The 17622-nt window shown below is 46.0% G+C and overlaps 7 protein-coding genes across 7 annotated transcripts; 2 read left to right on the top strand and 5 right to left on the bottom strand.

The window, feature by feature from the left end:
* Nucleotides 1–557: 557 nt before the first annotated feature.
* On the bottom strand, nt 558–2669 carry FSUBG_10689 (uncharacterized protein; the record flags this gene model as incomplete). The annotated part of the gene is made up of 6 exons (XM_036675291.1): nt 558–903; nt 1633–1781; nt 1832–1872; nt 1923–2076; nt 2210–2350; nt 2403–2669. 6 exons carry the CDS (start codon nt 2667–2669, stop codon nt 558–560), a joined length of 1098 nt encoding a protein of 365 aa, XP_036533826.1.
* An 18-nt stretch (nt 2670–2687) lies between these two features.
* On the bottom strand, nt 2688–3875 carry FSUBG_10688 (kinase domain protein; the record flags this gene model as incomplete). Its single annotated transcript, XM_036675290.1, has 1 exon — nt 2688–3875. The coding sequence occupies one exon, from the start codon at nt 3873–3875 to the stop codon at nt 2688–2690; it is 1188 nt and encodes a 395-aa protein (XP_036533825.1).
* Nucleotides 3876–5351: 1476 nt separating this feature from the next.
* On the top strand, nt 5352–6972 carry FSUBG_10687 (uncharacterized protein; the record flags this gene model as incomplete). Its single annotated transcript, XM_036675289.1, has 3 exons — nt 5352–5357; nt 5544–5939; nt 5998–6972. The coding sequence occupies 3 exons, from the start codon at nt 5352–5354 to the stop codon at nt 6970–6972; spliced, it is 1377 nt and encodes a 458-aa protein (XP_036533824.1).
* Nucleotides 6973–8137: 1165 nt separating this feature from the next.
* Nucleotides 8138–12428, top strand: FSUBG_10686 (calcium-independent phospholipase A2; the record flags this gene model as incomplete). Its single annotated transcript, XM_036675288.1, has 9 exons — nt 8138–8319; nt 8367–8983; nt 9038–9416; nt 9467–10105; nt 10723–10788; nt 10837–10949; nt 11000–11353; nt 11417–11471; nt 11519–12428. 9 exons carry the CDS (start codon nt 8138–8140, stop codon nt 12426–12428), a joined length of 3315 nt encoding a protein of 1104 aa, XP_036533823.1.
* Nucleotides 12429–12619: 191 nt separating this feature from the next.
* FSUBG_10685 (uncharacterized protein) lies at nt 12620–13624 on the bottom strand (the record flags this gene model as incomplete). The annotated part of the gene is made up of 1 exon (XM_036675287.1): nt 12620–13624. One exon carries the CDS (start codon nt 13622–13624, stop codon nt 12620–12622), a length of 1005 nt encoding a protein of 334 aa, XP_036533822.1.
* Nucleotides 13625–14470: 846 nt separating this feature from the next.
* FSUBG_10684 (verA) lies at nt 14471–15283 on the bottom strand (the record flags this gene model as incomplete). The annotated part of the gene is made up of 1 exon (XM_036675286.1): nt 14471–15283. The coding sequence occupies one exon, from the start codon at nt 15281–15283 to the stop codon at nt 14471–14473; it is 813 nt and encodes a 270-aa protein (XP_036533821.1).
* Nucleotides 15284–16458: 1175 nt separating this feature from the next.
* FSUBG_10683 (GNAT family acetyltransferase) lies at nt 16459–17274 on the bottom strand (the record flags this gene model as incomplete). The annotated part of the gene is made up of 2 exons (XM_036675285.1): nt 16459–16826; nt 16878–17274. The coding sequence occupies 2 exons, from the start codon at nt 17272–17274 to the stop codon at nt 16459–16461; spliced, it is 765 nt and encodes a 254-aa protein (XP_036533820.1).
* Nucleotides 17275–17622: the final 348 nt, after the last annotated feature.

The following is a 17622-nucleotide window of genomic DNA, read 5'->3' as shown; positions in this document are numbered from 1 at the left end:
TACAAGACGATTATTATCCATTCAACATCACTTTTCACCGGCTTTATTTTATATCAAGCAGTCAAACTAGTGGCAGATTTAAACAAGTCAGGCTTCTCAAGATACCGATAAAGTATGATGCATGTTATCACCAGGGCAGATCGAATTTCTTCTTAGACCTGTATCATCTGTATCAAGATTCAGAATACACTTTCAGTATATATACAGACTAGTCCCTTTTGACTGACAGCTACCTTCAACTATACATCTCAAGTTCAGATTTTATAATTCCTACCTTTTCCTGGAGAATGTTTGAGCTTTGACAACGCATAAAGGCCCTGAACACTCTTCCACAAGTTTCAATGTAAACTCTTTGTCCGACGACCTCGTGTTTTCAGATACAGTGATAAAGAATGATCCTCTACTAGGCAAGAATCGTCTGGTAGTTGAAGTCTGATCTTTCTGTGGCAGCGGCTGTAACTCGTACTCGTATGAGGTCACGCCCCTGACTTTGCCATCGGCTCGTGTAGCCTCGTCTGGAAAATGTCGTCTAGGCCACTGTAGGAGCACTTTCCGTCTTATGCATCGGAAGCTGTGCTAGATGACTCATTGCTGAATAGGCACATGGTGTCAGACCAAGTGGTGAAGCCAAATCTGATAGAGAGGATTTCAGTGTCGGTTGCAGATTTCTCGGCACTTGATGTAGACATGAACTCAATAGTCGAACTCTTGGTGTTCTTGCCAGTGGTCTTGAAAGGAAGGTCCGCGCCCTGGGGCATCTCGGTTGGCATGATGGTGTACTCAAGCGCAGTCGAAGGAGGATCATCGATCTTCTTGAGCCAGTCACCGTCGCCTCTCATACTGTCGACGAACTTCTCCCCCGGTGTCTTCTCTGATTCTGGTCCGCCAAACCACGAAGTTTTGCTGAAACTCGGGCCGTTCCATCAAATTTGAAAGAAAAATTATCACGCTGCTCAGTAATTCTCAAGTAGGCCTTGGTTGTATCAAAGAGCGGAAGAGTCCCAAGCGCCGTGCCCAGACCTTTGATGGTTACATCAGGTAAGCCATCATGCCGAAAAGGCTCGGTGGCCAAAGTAAATTGTGATCTTAACGTACTCTAGAGCGATGAAGAGACAAAATTGTGAAGAGCACTCAGTGGGTTTCTCTGGATTTAAAAGGCGTCACGATATCCAATACCTTGCCTCTGCCTTGAACGACAGCAACACTATCCGGTTCTAGTGAACAAACTTATTACCATCTTCCCACATGCCTCTTATCTTCTCCTTCTCCTTCTCATCTTGTGATCTTTCTTCGCCCAGCAAGTATTAACCGCGGAAGAGACACTATCCCAATCTGAGCCCACAACGCGCCCTATAAAAAGGACTTTGATGTCATGCTCAACTGTCATTAGCTTTGCGTAGCATACTCTACCCGTCTCGTGAATTCTCTCACCCTCCTCGTATATGTGAACACGAATAGGAGGAAACCCCGGCGTAGGCTCTCCTTGTAAAAGCTGTGGTGAGCGATTACCTGACTCATATACGATGCCATGACTTTGAGGATCAACTCTTCCCCCGTTTAATCCTCTCCCGCCATATGTTGTCATTGGCCTGCGTGGTCAGCGCTTTCTTCCCTCGCAATGGTTTGACTTACACGCATGTGCAATGACCTCGATTATTGGCGACGACAATGAAGCGACGAAAGCTAACATATACAGCTGGACCATAAGCATCATGATGTGTTACTCCCTCAGCGGCATACGGGACTCCAGGGGCAGGCTCTGGCCAGAGAGTTTTGAACACCTGGAAAATATACATTAGGACGAAACGCATTGTGATACTTCAGTACATACCTCACCAGGCTGGAACATATGCGATTGAGCAGTTCGGTAGCCTGTCGAGACTTTAGCTTTTGAAGCTTGGTAATGACGCTTCCATGCTTACAGGGATCCAACGTCTCATCATACTCTGGAACCTCCATCGTCTCATGAGTCACGTCCGGTGTTTGCTCAATGGGCTCGGTCATATGTTGATTGTCCCTCACACCCAATGCCTTTTCGACAGGCCCTTGTGGTGCGTAAGCTTCCCTTTTCAATGCCTTGGACAACGTTGTTAAAATGCTTTGATATTCTCCGATTTTGCTGAGGCCGGTGGTAAAGGAAATGGTACTCAAATGGGTCAGCAGTAGCTTGATCAACGAATATGCGAGATTTGGCCTACCCTTCATGTACCTGGAGTATTCCCTCAAGAATATCATGCATGGTTCCTAGTCCCCCCAAGGCTTCAGTAGCCAGCGCGATCTGTTTCTCTTGTTGTTCCAAGGTGTAACCATGAACCTTATTGAGCTGTATACTGGTCGTATCAAGAAATCTCTGTGTGTGGTGTAGTATCTCTGTCAAACTATCCCCCGTCTTTTGCGGTCACATGAACTCTCAAGTTGCATTCGAAGAGCTTTCGTGTCATTGATAAACATCTTCCAGCTTCAGTCGATGCTAGTTCAAAAGCAAACTTTCCGCTGCCATCCAGCGTTGGTTTGGCTGCGATAACATGGGGCTTGAGGGATGCGAAGATCTGTTCATAATCTTTCAGCGTGGTATATAGCTCCACCAAGTCAGCCATTTTTGACAGCGTAGTACTCAGATTGGGGGGGGTGCTGAGAGGTGTTCCACTGAGTATCCATTGGGTCTTCATCGTCCTCTATAAACTGCTCTAATGTCGACGACCGTCAGAATCAATGTTGAAGAATTTGGAGAAGTCGCTTTCATCCGCGTTCTTGTCCTCAGCGGATGTTGTCGTTGGAAGAGAAAAGAGTGCAATTCGCTCAAGGTGGTTTGCTAAATGATTGGTCAGGCCTTTGGGGAATGGCTTCTCTTCGAGGCATATGGGGCAAGTATCACGTTCATCAATTAGAGCCAATTCAGAGACGTTTGTCAAGTCCTGGAGTTGTTCGTCCGAGAGACCTCTATCATGCTCCAGTAATAGATGGCTCTGAAAACTAGCAGATGACGCATACCAGGCATCGGGATGATCGCGGCATCGCCAACTAGGTCGATGTACAGCTTCCTCGTGATCCACCCACGCTTTTCTTGACTGATAAAGATCGTTGGTTGAGCTGCATGCTTCGTACGTGCATACGTAAGGTCTCAGGTCACGGAAGACATGCGATTTCCAAGTTTTTCCTCTTCCTTGCTTTGGGGGGCAAACCACCCAGCAGTAAGGGCAGGTAAACGAATCTCCATTCAGTGCGTCCTTGGGAGGCGTGGGCACCTTAATTCCATTTCCTTCGGCATCGAGGGCAGTCGAGGCCAGTGACAGTATGGTTTCTCTCTCTGTTCGATCATCTCGGGCGGGGTCATATGGGGTTGCATTAGTCTCAGAAATATAGCTCTGTTCCGCGACCTGGGGAGGGAGTTCAAGACGCTTCATTTGTGGAAGTCTTACATCCTCTTGAACCTCTGATGCTAAGTTCATCTCTCTGCTAGGTATTTGGCGCACAGACAGAAGTTGAATACCAAGTTTTCTAGCATGCCTTTCCCAATATCTAAATTGCTTGCGTCGTAACACATGAGATGTTGTGAATCTTTCGAGAAGAACGTCGGAACATTCAGCGCCTTCAGACTTTCCTTGACGTATAGCTCTGAAGAGTTCGATCAGGTGCCTTGAGTCAAACTCATGGAGCGTGTCGAAGAGATCGATCTCTGTCTCATTGTCCACCGCTCGAATCAAGCTGGCCCCGGTAGAGCTGGGGCGAAGGCTAGAGTTGCTAATTTTGTATGATAATCGGTATAGGTTGTTGAGTATGTCAGTAATACTTGCTACCCTCATAGATAGCTCTGTTGATGGAAAGTACTCGTTGCTTGTGTCATCGTCTGATTCTTCGCTTATATCTGACAGCATAGACTCCTCCCATTATATTAAAGTCAAAGTGTATTTTCTAACCTTATAATTAACTCATAAACTTAACTCCGCCACTACCTTCCAATTGCCCTAAACCTTCTTCTTAGCCCTAATTGCACTGATATACGTATTATTACGAAACTTTCTATTAAGCTTTTCTTATGTATTAGCATTTCTTAATAAATCTAATAGCTATATACTGTACCTACAGGAAGTTATTTATCTAAGCAAATTACTAGCTACAGCTTAACCAGGGACTTAACCTAATCCTAGTTTCTTCTTCTAATTAACTTTATTATCTTCTTAGCCTTAACCTTATTATAAAAAAGGGCTTTTAATACCTCTCTTTCTTACCTAATAGCTTTCTTAGTCTCCTAAAAAAGTCCTTTAATAGTATAAGTAAAAGTATAAGTACTAAGAATAGCTAGTTACCTAATTAGGTTATTAAAAAGCCTTTTATACTCCTTAGTATTAATAATCTTAAAGACTTCTCTCTTTATAGCTTTAACCTTCTTAAAACTATCTTTATTCTTAAGAGTCTCTTAGTAATTTCTAATATTAGTAAGGTTAAAGGGAAATTTATTAATATACTGCTATTAGAATTTATTTAGATATACTATATAGATAAGCTTTTATTTAAGCTTCTATTTAAGCTTTTATTTAAGCTTTTATTTAAGCCTTTATTTAAGTAAGTATACTGCTATCTTACTTATTATCTTACGTTTAATTATCCTAGAAGATAAATTAAAGGTACCTTCTTATATCCCGTAATAGCAGGCAAATAAGTTATCTTTTAGGTTTTTATAATATTAGCCTTTAGCTATAGTAATTAGTTAGTTATTATAGTATAATATCTAAGTTATTAGCTAGATATGTTATTTACAGTTAAGGCTCATGGCTAAGAGCTTAAACCAGCAGACAGAACTTAGCATAGACTCCTCATCGAACGGAAGCCGTTCACCCGATAGGACGGTGGTAGCTACTCTATCCTTAGCTTCTTATCTCCTTACATCTCGATCGTTCATGTTTACACTCTTCCAATGCTATGCGAAGCTGTTGGAGAAGTTGTGAGATATTTTTGTGCATGAGAGCCGACTCTCTCAACCTGTAATCAAGCGAGGAATAGCCCGTCTGCAAGGCACCAAGATTTCCACACCAGATTCTGAATCTTCCAAACTGTATTTCGATTGTTGAAGGAGGCATCTGCTGTAGAAATCGAGGTGCAGTCCCTTTGAGACTTGACAAAAGATATTGGAAGCCATTGACACAGGATTGACTCAGACTTTGGGCTGTGCTCATCGTGTAGACTAAATTGCCTTATCAGTTCTGTGTATTTGTACGCACTACTATGATGGTCAGCTGGGGGAAACGCGCAGGCTTAGAAGCAAAATTGCAATATGATCAGGACACACTCCAGTTGCCGGTATTACATGAGACCTTACCCCGCTTTGGACAGTCTCTGCTTAAAATCCCTCGATGTGTGTAAGCAACATCGATTCTCATCTTGGATGCTCACATGGCGCTTCATGGGCGCTCATGATTGGTAGCCTCGTTCTCAGTATGCAGGCTGGCAAAAAGGTTGCGAATGCGATCTGATTATCCAATGGCGGGTTATTATGGCTCTTCATTTCTCACTCTGCCTCAAGACGAAACTTAACAACATTATAGACAGTGAGTCAGATGTCAGGGTTTGAGATCGCAGGTATTGTTCTCGGGTCCATCCCTCTGCTTATCTCAGCGATAGAGCACTATAGCGACAGCCTCGATCGCGCAACCGCTTTCTTCAAATGGAAAGATGGGCTGAACTCGACTTTGCGGGAATTTTGGTATCAGCACTCGTCGTTTGAGTTGACTTTGAGGAAAATCCTCAAAGATGTGGCAAGTCCAACCGAAATTGAAGAGATGATTGGAGATCCTCATCATGAACTCTGGAAGTCACAAGACCTGGCCCAAGCCTTGCAAGGGATGCTCAAATCTACATACAAGCCTTACATATCTACCATCAAGGATATGTATACGTGTATGAAAAGGCTGGCCAGCCATTTGGATATCGATCGTGATACTGTGAGTAATTTTGACAGAATCGAATCAGCACACGGATTGACTGGCATTATGATTATAGGGAACTGCAAATGATCTCGAATCCATCATCAAAGCAAACAAAAGACTTCCATCTTCTGGTGGTCTTCCAAATTTCGAGTTCAGGCGTGCCGTCAAGTTAACCATGAAGAGAAAGGAGGTCCGTATACTCCTTGACGATATGAAAGCATGCAACAACCGCCTGGACGAGTTCCTCAACAGGTCGGAGGCTCCGAATAACAGCAGGATGACTGGAACTACTGTTAAAAAGTTGGGATTGAGCTCCTCGCTACAGCAGATACAAAACTACGCAACCATGTTACATCAGACTTTAGGAAAAGCCTGGTCCTGTTCAGCCCATACTTCCCACGAAATTCGCCTGCTCTTGGAAGACAGAGTTATGCGTCGCAGCGAACCAAAATCGCTCAAGAAAGTGAAACCGTCCAGCAAACCACCATGTTTCACTATTACTCACAAATCAGCAATGAGCTCTGCAAGTTGGAAATCAGCTAAAGTCGAGATTATTGATTCAGATCAAGAGGCAGATAAAGAAAGTAAGAGAATCCGATTCACAGAGACGCATTCCAAGAGATTTGTTCACGGCCAGCAAGGCATGGCCACCAGAAGCATCCATGGCTTGACCGTGGTCGGAGATCTTTGTACCGTCTTTCGTTGTTACAACGGTTTTGGTTTTGGACTGGACAACCAAGGTGTGCTTTACGAGACCTACCAGGACGAAATTAAACCAGTCTGTTGCACGGAGAATCTTATCAGCCTTCAGGACCTCCTCATTGCACATTCTGGCTCGAAGTGCTTCACCCCTTTGACAGAGGAGCAACGGTATCGACTAGCCATTATCCTAACTTCCTCATTTCTCCAACTCCCTTCAACGCCCTGGCTCAACAAGCACTGGAGCCAAAACGTAGTATTCTTCTCTTCAACCTCGATTGATGATCAGCTTGTGATTAACCTTCGACACCCTTTCATCGCGGAGAGTTATGCGAGCCTCGGGGTGTAAGAAGACTTCTGACGTTAAACTGAGGTGCTAAAAGTACTTAGTCTAAGATCCTCTAAAACTTTACTAAATTTACCTAAGTTTACCTAAGCTTTTTGTCACCTATGATAGAGGTCCTAAGTTTTATTGCATCCCCTTGGCGAGTTCTCCATGTCCAAATACCGAAGAAAAGGGACTTGTATATGATAGCGCAAATCTACTTATGCTGGCAAAGATACTTCTTCAGATCAAGTTCCATGGTCGGTCGAGTTTCACAAACAACGAAGAAAGAGTAGCCAATCCAACGGCTTTCGACCGAGTCCGAGAAGCTCAACTCCTTAATCAAAGGATATTTCGGGAAAAAGAGAACCTATCCTTTGCACACTCTGCCGCCATTGAGTTCTGCATCGTGGCTTCAAATAGCATTGATGCTGATCTTTGGGATCTGAAATATCGGCAAACAGTTCTTGACCGAGTGCTTGTGCCTTTAGTTAATGAACTAAGTCACTGGCAAGGGGTCACATAACTTGGACACAGTGGACGAGAGTGTATGTACACCTAGTCTGATTGAGAGATAAGACATAAGTCCATTTCCTAGCGGTCAGACAATATCCATGGTTTGATGAGAACGAGAGCCTGATTCGATACATAAACAAAGTACTGTGGGGGCCACCCCAGTAGACGAATTAGAGTTAAATAGATGGCGGTAGGCAAATCATGGCCCCGCCCGCTATACTCCCTTCAGTCGAAAAGGCTGCCACTTGCATGAGCACCTGAAGGCTCGAAGCACCAGATACAAAAGAAAGAAAATTATCTATCAAAATAAGGATCACAGGGAGCGATCGCTAACATCAATCTTATATCCTTATTTCTCTTTCGTGAAGTCTTGTCTTCGTGCAGCCTTTAGATAGATCATCAGCTACAGTACGGTATTCGAGTGACGCGAGAGAGATAAGTCTGCCTTGTGCCAAGGTGGCGTTTGGCTGAAGATGACTGCAGGATGCGGGTGGATTAGCAGGACACCATTGAAAATGTAGCTCACTTGTTTCAGCTGACCTTTTGGGCGGTCACCCATAAACTAAAGCAGCCACCTGGTGCCCCCCTCAATCAAAACCTCGTCCCTTTCAGTTCACTTTTCTTTAAGATATCCAACCTCACTCTGCTATAGTTTTGACTTGTCGATATCGCTATGGCAAGACCCCGAGACGGCTCGTCTGTTTCCTCCACCTCCGACTCAGAACCTGAGGATGAGAGTCTGATAGGGTTTTTCGAAGGCATCACCCAGTCGTGTGTCGATGCTAACTTTTCAGACGGAGATGAATCGACTTCTGCTTCCACGTACATATCCTGGCGGATGCCCTCAAATGAGTTGTCGGTTTTGATTCTTTTCTGATCGTTTCTTCTCTAACATAACTTAGTATCGAGGGACAAGCTTTTAATCTCCAAATATCATCTCGATGCCGCATCTGCAGCCGTCGGGGACGAGCTGGAGAGCTTGTCTTCTGTATGGGGTGTGGTAACTCCAAGCGACCAGCACATAGAGCCTGTTTAGCGAGGGATCGACAACACGTTATGAGTCCTCGACGAAGGCTTAGCGTTGGCGAGGAAGAGTGCAAAGAGGTGGATTATTCTGACTATGTCTTCACTCGGTACCTCCTTCAACCTCCTGCGGCCGATTTAAAACTGGAATTACACACCAAGGATGCCACATGTGCATGGATCGGAGTTCCGTCCCTACAGCGGTTTGACAAGCCACAGATCCACATTTGGCCTCGCCTTCAAGATTTGCTCCAAATGTCGCGAAAAGCCAAGCCGGGTCAGTATCCCAAAATTGTCTCGTTTATTGGCGAGACAGGTTCAGGAAAGAGCACTCTGATACGAAGCATGATCCAAATGGCTCGACCTGATCACCCCGAAGGAGAGTCAGTTCCGGTACCTGGGTCTCCAAGCGATCGGTTTGCGTCCACAAGTAGTGATATCCATGCCTATAGCGATCCCCTTACTCTCTCGACAAAATATCCAATACTCTATGCCGGTAGGGTTTGAAGAATTCCAAAACCATATACCAATCCACTGACATCTTTCATAGACTGCGAAGGCTTTGTTGGCTCCGAAAAGCCCATAGCGCAAGAGATTATTGCTGCTCTTTCTGAACCCAATTGGCTATTCCAGTGGGAGTTTGGGGTGGAATGTGCCGAACAAACAATAATGAGACGCTGGCAGGACAAACAAGATAGGCTACGGAGACAGTTGAACCAGTTCTTGGACGGTGCTGAGAGCAGGATCAATGTTGAATGGGGCAAACTTGACTACCCCGACCCCAGAGCGTCTGTTATCATGCAAGACTCAGATGGACAAAGGCTGTGCACTGTCCAGAGCAAGACCAGAAAGCTCATCGTCAAGTATCTGTACCCTAGAGTCCTCTATGGGTTTTCGGATGTCATTTGTTTCGTCACCACCAACGGAAGGTTTGTACAAGGAGACTTCGTTTTGAGTCATTAGATGTTGACAATGACAGGACTTCCGACAGTTTCTTGGGTCAGCTAATTGACTGGGCTCAACACTCACACGACCGAATCCTCAACCAGCGAACAAAGCCTGCTCTTATTGTCATTCTCAATATCGTCGTTGATATAGACGACGGCTCATCCTCTGATGCGACCGAGGACCTGCTTCGGAGTTTCCAAAGAACTGAACGTTTTCGAACACTACAAGCCCTCTGGGAGGAGAGAGAACATCCAATCAGAAACACTTCTGATCTACTCCTTTGCTACTACAGTGACTTCAAAGTAGTCCTTATCCCTGCTATAAGTTCCAAAAGTTCACCGGCCCATGCAACCTCTGTTACCAAAAGTATCAGGGAGTTATACGAGACAATTCGAGGTTCAGTTTCCAATATCAGCAGCGCCAAGGCTGACAGTGGTACAGAGTCAGACTTGGCTACTCTCAACACTCACATGAACAGATCTCTGAGTGTTTTGGGGCAGGATCTTCGCGCTGCGCTTGATCTTCACGACATAGTATTGAATGATTCATCAATTCCGACTAGGCTGAGCGATCATATGGCATCAACCCTACGGCAAATGTGTATCTTGCGCGAAATAGACAGCACTGATGCGATTGGCGGCGAAGAGCGAGTTGTAGACGAATTCACCCCGTATGTCGGTGCATGTATCGTTGCCCAAACTTGCCGTATTCAAGACATTGGTTTGTTCTTGCCTTCTTATTTGGGGTATACAAGGCACTGACAAAGGAAGAAATAAGAAAAAGCAAACGAGAAGAACTGGTAGCCGAAGCTCAAAGCGGTCTTCAGAAGTTCCGCTGGCGATATTGGAGATGTGAAGCCCTAGAGCGAAGAACTGGCCGAAGATGTCGAAATTATTACAATGGACACTACAAGGGTCACCAGTTCAACAGACCCGACGACGAGTTGGGGGATGTGAAGGGTCTCAATCGAAGGGGAGCTGAATCAAATCACAGATGCTCTTGGCATCCTGATCAATTTGCAAAGCGTCTGCGGGAAGCTATTGCACAAAACCAGCAAGATGGACGAGTCATGGAAAGACTAACTTACTTGGCGAGAACGATACGACTGACAGAACTGCAGAGCCAGCGGACGTGTTTCTCTTGTCTGTCCAGCTGTCCAACTAACATGCTTCCATGTGCGAGGTTGCAGCACGGGATTTGTCAAACATGTCTTGAGAGGTTTGCTCTACAGAGAAATGGAGGGTCTATTCTGGTGATTGATCATTGTCTTCTTGGATGTGCTCTAAGAACTGGAACGTGGAGCATTCGGATTAAGCCAAAGGACGCAGCGCCACGCGTGTTGTCGCTGGATGGGTAAGTCGTTTCGATTCTGTATTCCCGACCAAGGCTGACTATAGACAGAGGAGGAGTCCGTGGTGTTGTAGAGCTTTGCATTTTGCGTCAGCTCGAAAGACATGTTGGCTATGGTATCGCAATCCATGAGCTTTTCGATCTCGTGGTAGGAACAAGCACAGGTTTGTCTAACTCATCACCTCCAACCCAAGGATATGTCTCACTCGTCAAGGTGGCATCGTCGCTCTTGGAGTGTTCCACCAGCGTTGGTCAACAGACGATGCCATTAATAGGTTCCGGGCATTGGCACGAAGAGCTTTCACGCTTCGATTGGGACTCGGGAATTCTTTCATCAAAGCTATTGCGCAGCCATTCTATGAGTTTCTCTATACGAGTGAGGGCATAGAGCAGTCATTGCAAGGCTCGTTTGGTGGGGCAAATCTGTTTGGTGCATCTCTGGCTCAGAGAAACAGTACTGGCGGAAAGGATTGGGTCAAGGTCGGCGTTGTTTCTTGTTTGCAGGGACGAAGCCAGGCAAAGTTGATTGCGAATTATTCCAGGAACCCGAGAGCAGACACTGATGAAGGTAAGCATAAAGGTCCCGCTCATTGATTTGGTTTGGACTGACTTGGTATGCTCCTTACATCAGAAGATTACCTTTCTCGTGAAGATGAACAATCAAAGGATTTCAAAATCTGGGAAGCGTTAGTTGTCCCATCTAGAGTATTTAATAATATTTAACTCTTTATAGGGCGAGAGCGACATCTGCAGCACCAACATTCTTCCAACCCTTCGTCCATCCCGAAACAAAACGATCATACGTCGATGGAGCTCTTATGCACAACAACCCAGTATCTCTAGCCTATTCAGAAGTTGAGAAGATCTGGCCTGGTTCCCTTCCTCCTGATATCATTTTATCAATCGGTACTGGAATGGTTGTTGATCCCAAGTCAGGAAGTATGAAGACAAAGCACAACTCCAAACTGGAGTCCTTCAAGAAGTACATTCCTAGAGGCTACCTGATGCGGATAGAGGCTGGGCTGGGGATTATCCAGAGCTCAACTAGCTGCCACGAGGCTTGGAAAGAGTTTAGCAGTATGTCCGTTACAGACCGTCGACTTAGGCATAACTGTCATCGCCTCAATGTTGGTTTGAAACAGCGCGTGGAAATGGATGACGTGGAGAAAATGGATTCCCTTGTTGAAGAATGTGAGAAGTACCTCTGCGATGGTACCAAAATGTTCTATTACGACAAAACATACAGAACAGCCCCTGAACACCTTCAAGCAGTAGCAAGACGACTCTTGGCATCCTTGTTCTACTACGTCGGGCCTCTCGAGAGGACCATGGAGAGAGGGAGATATAAGGGGAGGGTATTTTGCAGATTAGAAGCAGGTTCTGAATCGGCAAAGGAACTGCTACGAGACCGTGTGCGATTCCGGCTAGCTCAGGTTCCGGAAAACGGTGCCAAGGCAGTATATCCTCGCATCCTCCATCACCGGGATAGCACCGGCTGGGATCCAAGGGATCTTTCAGCCGTTATGGTTCTCAAGGTGGAAGAAGGGGTGTGCAGGCGATGGATCGAGGTAAATCTGCCTCACTGGAGGGATGAATGGGAGCCCATCTCTGGATTCCAGTCTCAGAGACGCACCAATGTGTGAAGTCTCTTATTTACGATGACCTAGGCTGTAATCTGGCAAGGTTTTTTACGGGATTTATATGAATATGTACATAGAAGAAAGAATAGAATCGTGCCTCGCTAATCCCCTGATTCATCGGAGCTGAGGCTGGTGACACAAATGGCGTCTTTGCTTAAACGATACACGCCGCAGTGACCTTGGCAGTAGTAGCCTCAGTAGTCTGGCCCATCCAAGTCGCAGAAGCAGTCCATGTCATACCAAAAGTAGTCCGTTTGATCGGATACGCTCGCAATGTCGCCGCTATATATAGAGCAATATTCACCAGGGATAATGGCAAAGAAAGCACACCCACTGGTTTCGCGACAAGCCGCACGGCAAGCCTCCATCGTTGTGACACCCGTTGGACTGTCCAGAAATTCCATGGAGCTACCATGCGAGTAGCCAGATTTGTTGCATATCTTGTCGGATGGGGCGGGGCTCCTCTCATTGTTAACGCAGGACTCGCCTGGTGCGGTGGTAGTGGTGGTTGAAGCCTCAGTAGTGGTCATAGCCTTGGTCGTTGTAGCCTCGGTCGTTGTAGCCTCAGTCGTTGTAGCAGGAGCCGTCTCGGTGGTTGAAGTCAATTCGATAGATGTAGTTGTCTGTTCACTATCTGTAGCTTCGGAGGCTGTCGTCCCGGTAGCCAAGCCACTTGTGGTGGCTGAAAACTCGTCACAGAAGCAGCCCATGTCATACCAAGACCAAGCCGATTCACCACCACTGGTACCCGTGAACGATCCAGCCCACAACGCGCACCATGAACCAGGCTGCAGGGAAATTGCAATACATCCGGTCCTGTCCAGACAAGACTTGTAGCAGGAGGCCAGCGTCAATGTGTTCACATTGCCCAATAATTCTAGAGCACCTTGGCCACCGCCCTGCGCGTTACAGCCCTTGCCAACTGGAGCAGGGTCCTTGAGGCAGACATATTCACCCGGGCTAGTGGTAGTAGTTGCAGCTTCGGTGGTGGTGGTAGTGGGCTCTCCAGAAGTGGCGATGCTAGTGACGGAAGTGACATCGGCAGTGGTGAACTCTACAGAAGTGGCGATACTGGTAATGGAAACGACATCACTGGACGCGGTGCCAGTCGTGGTTGTCACTGACGAAGGCTTGCATGGGCCAGCCTTGACACCAACTGCAAGGCCAACAACGGCAGCGAGAAGATTTTGGGCAATCATGCTGAAAGAGTGACAGACTCGTAAAGGAGCCGATAGAACGAGTGAACAGGAAGAGGATGACGTTTGAAGTGACCTTTCTACTCTGTAGTACAATATCATATTTATCTAGTCTCCTTTGAAAGTCTTTTGACAAGCTGTCAAATTTCCACAGAAAATGGCCATAGCGACACTACAAAGACGCTAATATGGGAGGTCAGGGTCGGAGGACGAATGAGATCTGAGCATTTGATGTTTGAGCTATTATTTCAGGGTCCAGACCCCAATGGTTAAGCATGATAGAGTTTTTGGCGCGCTAGTGTCAATAGTCTGGCAGTATCGTATGTTGTCACTGCTCCTCAAGCTTCAAGTCACAAGTCAGCTCCTATGACGACCAGCTAATCCGCGCTGAAATGAGTAAATAAAAGAGACATTAATAATTCAAAATTGAATCAATACAGTTGAGGCTTATTTATATGCACTTTGTATCAAAGAAGCGAAATTAAGCCCAGATACATACGCTCAGGTTGATCTAACCTGAGGATTTTCTAACAGCGATTCAACGTCAACACTTCTATTTTTGCTTATCGCCAAGTGGACATTTCGCAAAGTTGAATTTTTCCAATCAGCTATATGCAAACTGGCTGAAAGCCAAATAGTTACGAGACACATGCTAACAATCGACACCTATGAAGCCTTGACCCCGAAGTGTGTTTTCCGAATCTTGTCCTGGGCCGAGAGACTCGACATACAAAGGCTACTTCCGCGGCGTATCTTCTCATGATACCCCTCAGTACTTGGTGTGTTTACTTCCGTCAATATTCTCGGTGACCTTCGCCACTGTGCAGTGGATTGCTGGCCATAACAGGCTCACTGACTCTTGCTGTCTCCAACGATCCTACCTCCATCTACGACAACAATCGACCCAGTAGCAAAAGTACACTTCATCAAATAAACATAAGCCTCCGCCAACTCCTCCACAGTCCCAAGCCTACCCACAACAGAGTCCTTCTCCATAGCAGGAAAAATAACATCCCTAACGTCTTGCGGAAACCCATCGAACAGCGCAGTATGCACAAAACCCGGCGTGACACAATTAACACGAACCGGCTTTAGATCGATGCACAAAGCACGTGTCATCGGCTCAATCCCACCTGCTGCTGCTTTTAGAAGCGACCAACCCGCTCCAGCGGGACGAGAGTCAGTGGTTGTACCCGTGATGGTGAACGAGCTGCTGTTTGATAGATTGATGTAATTCGAGAGGTGCTTTGCGACGAACACAGCGCCCATGACACGAACCATGCTAATTTTTGAGATGACACTGACAGTCGCTGAGTCGAGACTCGGTGGAGGATTAAAGTCTCCAGCCGTGAAGACGACATGGTCGAGTTTTCCGTCTTGAGAAGCAGATTCAAGTAGCTCTTTGACGTTGGCCTCGATTGTTTCCGGTTCGGCGAGGTTGCAGACTTTGCCAGAGGTCTTCCTAATTGGTAGGTGAGTGTTTTGAATATGATTTTCGAGTCGCTTGAGAGCAGCATCGATTTTGAATTGGTTGGAGCTGCTGATAATGACATTTGCGCCGTGTTCGAGGACTGCTTCGGCGATGGCGAAGCCAATACCCGTTGAGCCGCCAATCACGAGGACGCGCTGGCCATCAAGCTTGTTGGTGTATTTGAGAGACATATTGAGGAGGCTTGTGTAATCTGCTTTACTGGTCGTTTTTCCACATAATCATGCACGACGTCAGGTCTTTTGTATCCATCTCAATTCAATAACATGTCTCTATAATCATCAAAAGTCCGCTTTTCCGTAGGATTCAACGCCTTGTCCAGCTTTTTCAATTACTCTCCCTCAAAAACGCGAAAATATCATGTTGGAATACGTGAAATGTCAGATGTTCAAGGTATTTGTGATGAGAGGTTACGCCTGTCGCGAAATGATTCGTCGGCCAAGTCCGCTGTTCGGCCTTCGGTCTCCGCATTACGCCGAATCTTGAATCCCGACGCGTTTTAACGCGTTTCAACGATAAACGGCGGTGGTAGTGATAAGTAAGTAGGCTTATCAACGGACTGGAAATTTATCGCGCTTCTGATAATTCTCTGAGTTATGTGGGAGGATTGCCACACGGGAGCGAATGTCGAATATAAATGTTACAGCATTCCAATCATTGATGCCATGCTTTGGAACATGACCTACTACTAGCAACTATATAGTGAATGCTACAGTGTGATTAAAATTAATCTAAGTGTCATATTTCCCAGTTTGCCGTATTTATGGATTTTCTACTCTGTATGGTGTTTCTTCTGCGCTCAAAGTATTATTAATTATCAGCTTCAGGGTAGCCACTACAGATAAGATTTGCTCCCGTCAACATGGGGTTTCCAACATTACATTACACAATTAATGATTTATGCAATGAATAATCACTATGATGATTCGAAAGGTGTTATTATGCTTGAAAAGGATTGATCAGCGTATCTAGCTTCTTAAACCACAAGCTTCAGGCCACGCGCTATGCAACTCGTCCTACTTCGATTCATAGTCTAGTCATCACAGATTAAAATGAAGACAACAATAGTGATGAAAGTCTTACCATGGCTGTTATTGAGCAGTAGGCAAACAATAAATCATGATAACCAGACCAACTGTTTGCTATTGCAGATCGCAGCTCAGCTTGTAAGCGGGACAGGTACGGGTCTGGTGACACAAGCCAAATGGCGATCACCATATTAATTCCTTCTTCCATGCATGTCTGACATGTACAACACTCCCCATTACATCGATCATTTACATGAAACGGACGCTAATCTAAACTCTATCGAAAATGCCAACTGTCACCTCCATCGCCCCCATCTCGCCTAAGCTGCATGAGACTCTACATACGCTAGCTCAGGCTCATACTTGATCTCAACAGTCTCCCAGGGTTTGACTGTCTTTCCTTCTTGATAATCACCACCAGCAGGTCTCCACATCTGTCTAAAGGTCATAGGACCCAATTCCTCTTTGACCTTGTGCCATTCTTCACCGGGATTCTCTTTCGTTGGCTGTATGGTGTTGACATTGACGACTGTAAAGCCGTGCTTCTCATAAACAGGCACGCCCTGCTCTGTCGCATCAAGCCAAAGCTCAACACCCATCTCATCAGCCTTCTGCTTGCTCCAGTTCATAATAACATTCGCCACGCCTTGGCGACGATGGTCTGGATGTGTAAAGACGATGTTGACATCTAAATCGGGGTTAGTCTCATTCCTTGTAATCCTCTGAAAAGAAAGCTTACAGACTTGAGGCCTAGGCCCCATCCGCGCTCTAGGCGCATCGAATTGTTTCAGAGCTTGTGTGATAAACTCTCGTCTCTCCCCTTCCGGCTGCCAATAAGCGTAGGAATGATCATCATCTGTATCGAACGGATTCTCGGAATAAATCTTCCATAAACAGCCACCTACAATTTTGCCATCGTCGTTCACCACTTTTGCCCAGTAGCTTGTTGGATCTTCATTGTGCCATTTGAGCTGAAGCTCTACTGAATCCTTGAGAGATTCTGCGTGTGTTGGAGCATTGAGAGGACAAAACATGCGAAAGAAAGGCTGGAGGGGATTTTCGTAAGATGCCCATTGACACGCGATGAGCTCTTCGAAATCGGTGGCAGTGTCGACCTCGATGAGTTTGAGGGTCATCTTGACGTTGTATTGGGTATGTGACACCACGTTTGAGATGGTAGCACAGAAGGATAAATCAACTGAATTAAGTTGCATACAGTGGCAGAGAGGCCTGCCAAAGCAAACGACCTACCCGAGCTAATCAGAGCATTAATCCAGTCAATTTATCCCCGGTGGAGCCCGCAGCGGAAATAAGCAAACCCCAATCAGCCCATCAAACCTCGCAATCCAAATCCTTCCTCTCTACTCGTACCATCAGAAAAACGAGCAGTCGGAAGCTCGATGCCCTTTTCGGTTGACAATAAAGCCACTCAGCGGAGAGGGCTTGCAGTCCCGAGGCACCCACGAGAAACGGTTGGTCAAAAC

The sequence above is a fragment of the Fusarium subglutinans genome, assembly GCF_013396075.1.
Source record: "Fusarium subglutinans strain NRRL 66333 chromosome Unknown NRRL66333_c0000188, whole genome shotgun sequence".
Taxonomy (NCBI): domain Eukaryota; kingdom Fungi; phylum Ascomycota; class Sordariomycetes; order Hypocreales; family Nectriaceae; genus Fusarium; species Fusarium subglutinans.
The sequence above is the reverse complement of the archived record's forward strand: the minus strand, read 5'-3'. Positions and strand labels throughout refer to the sequence as shown.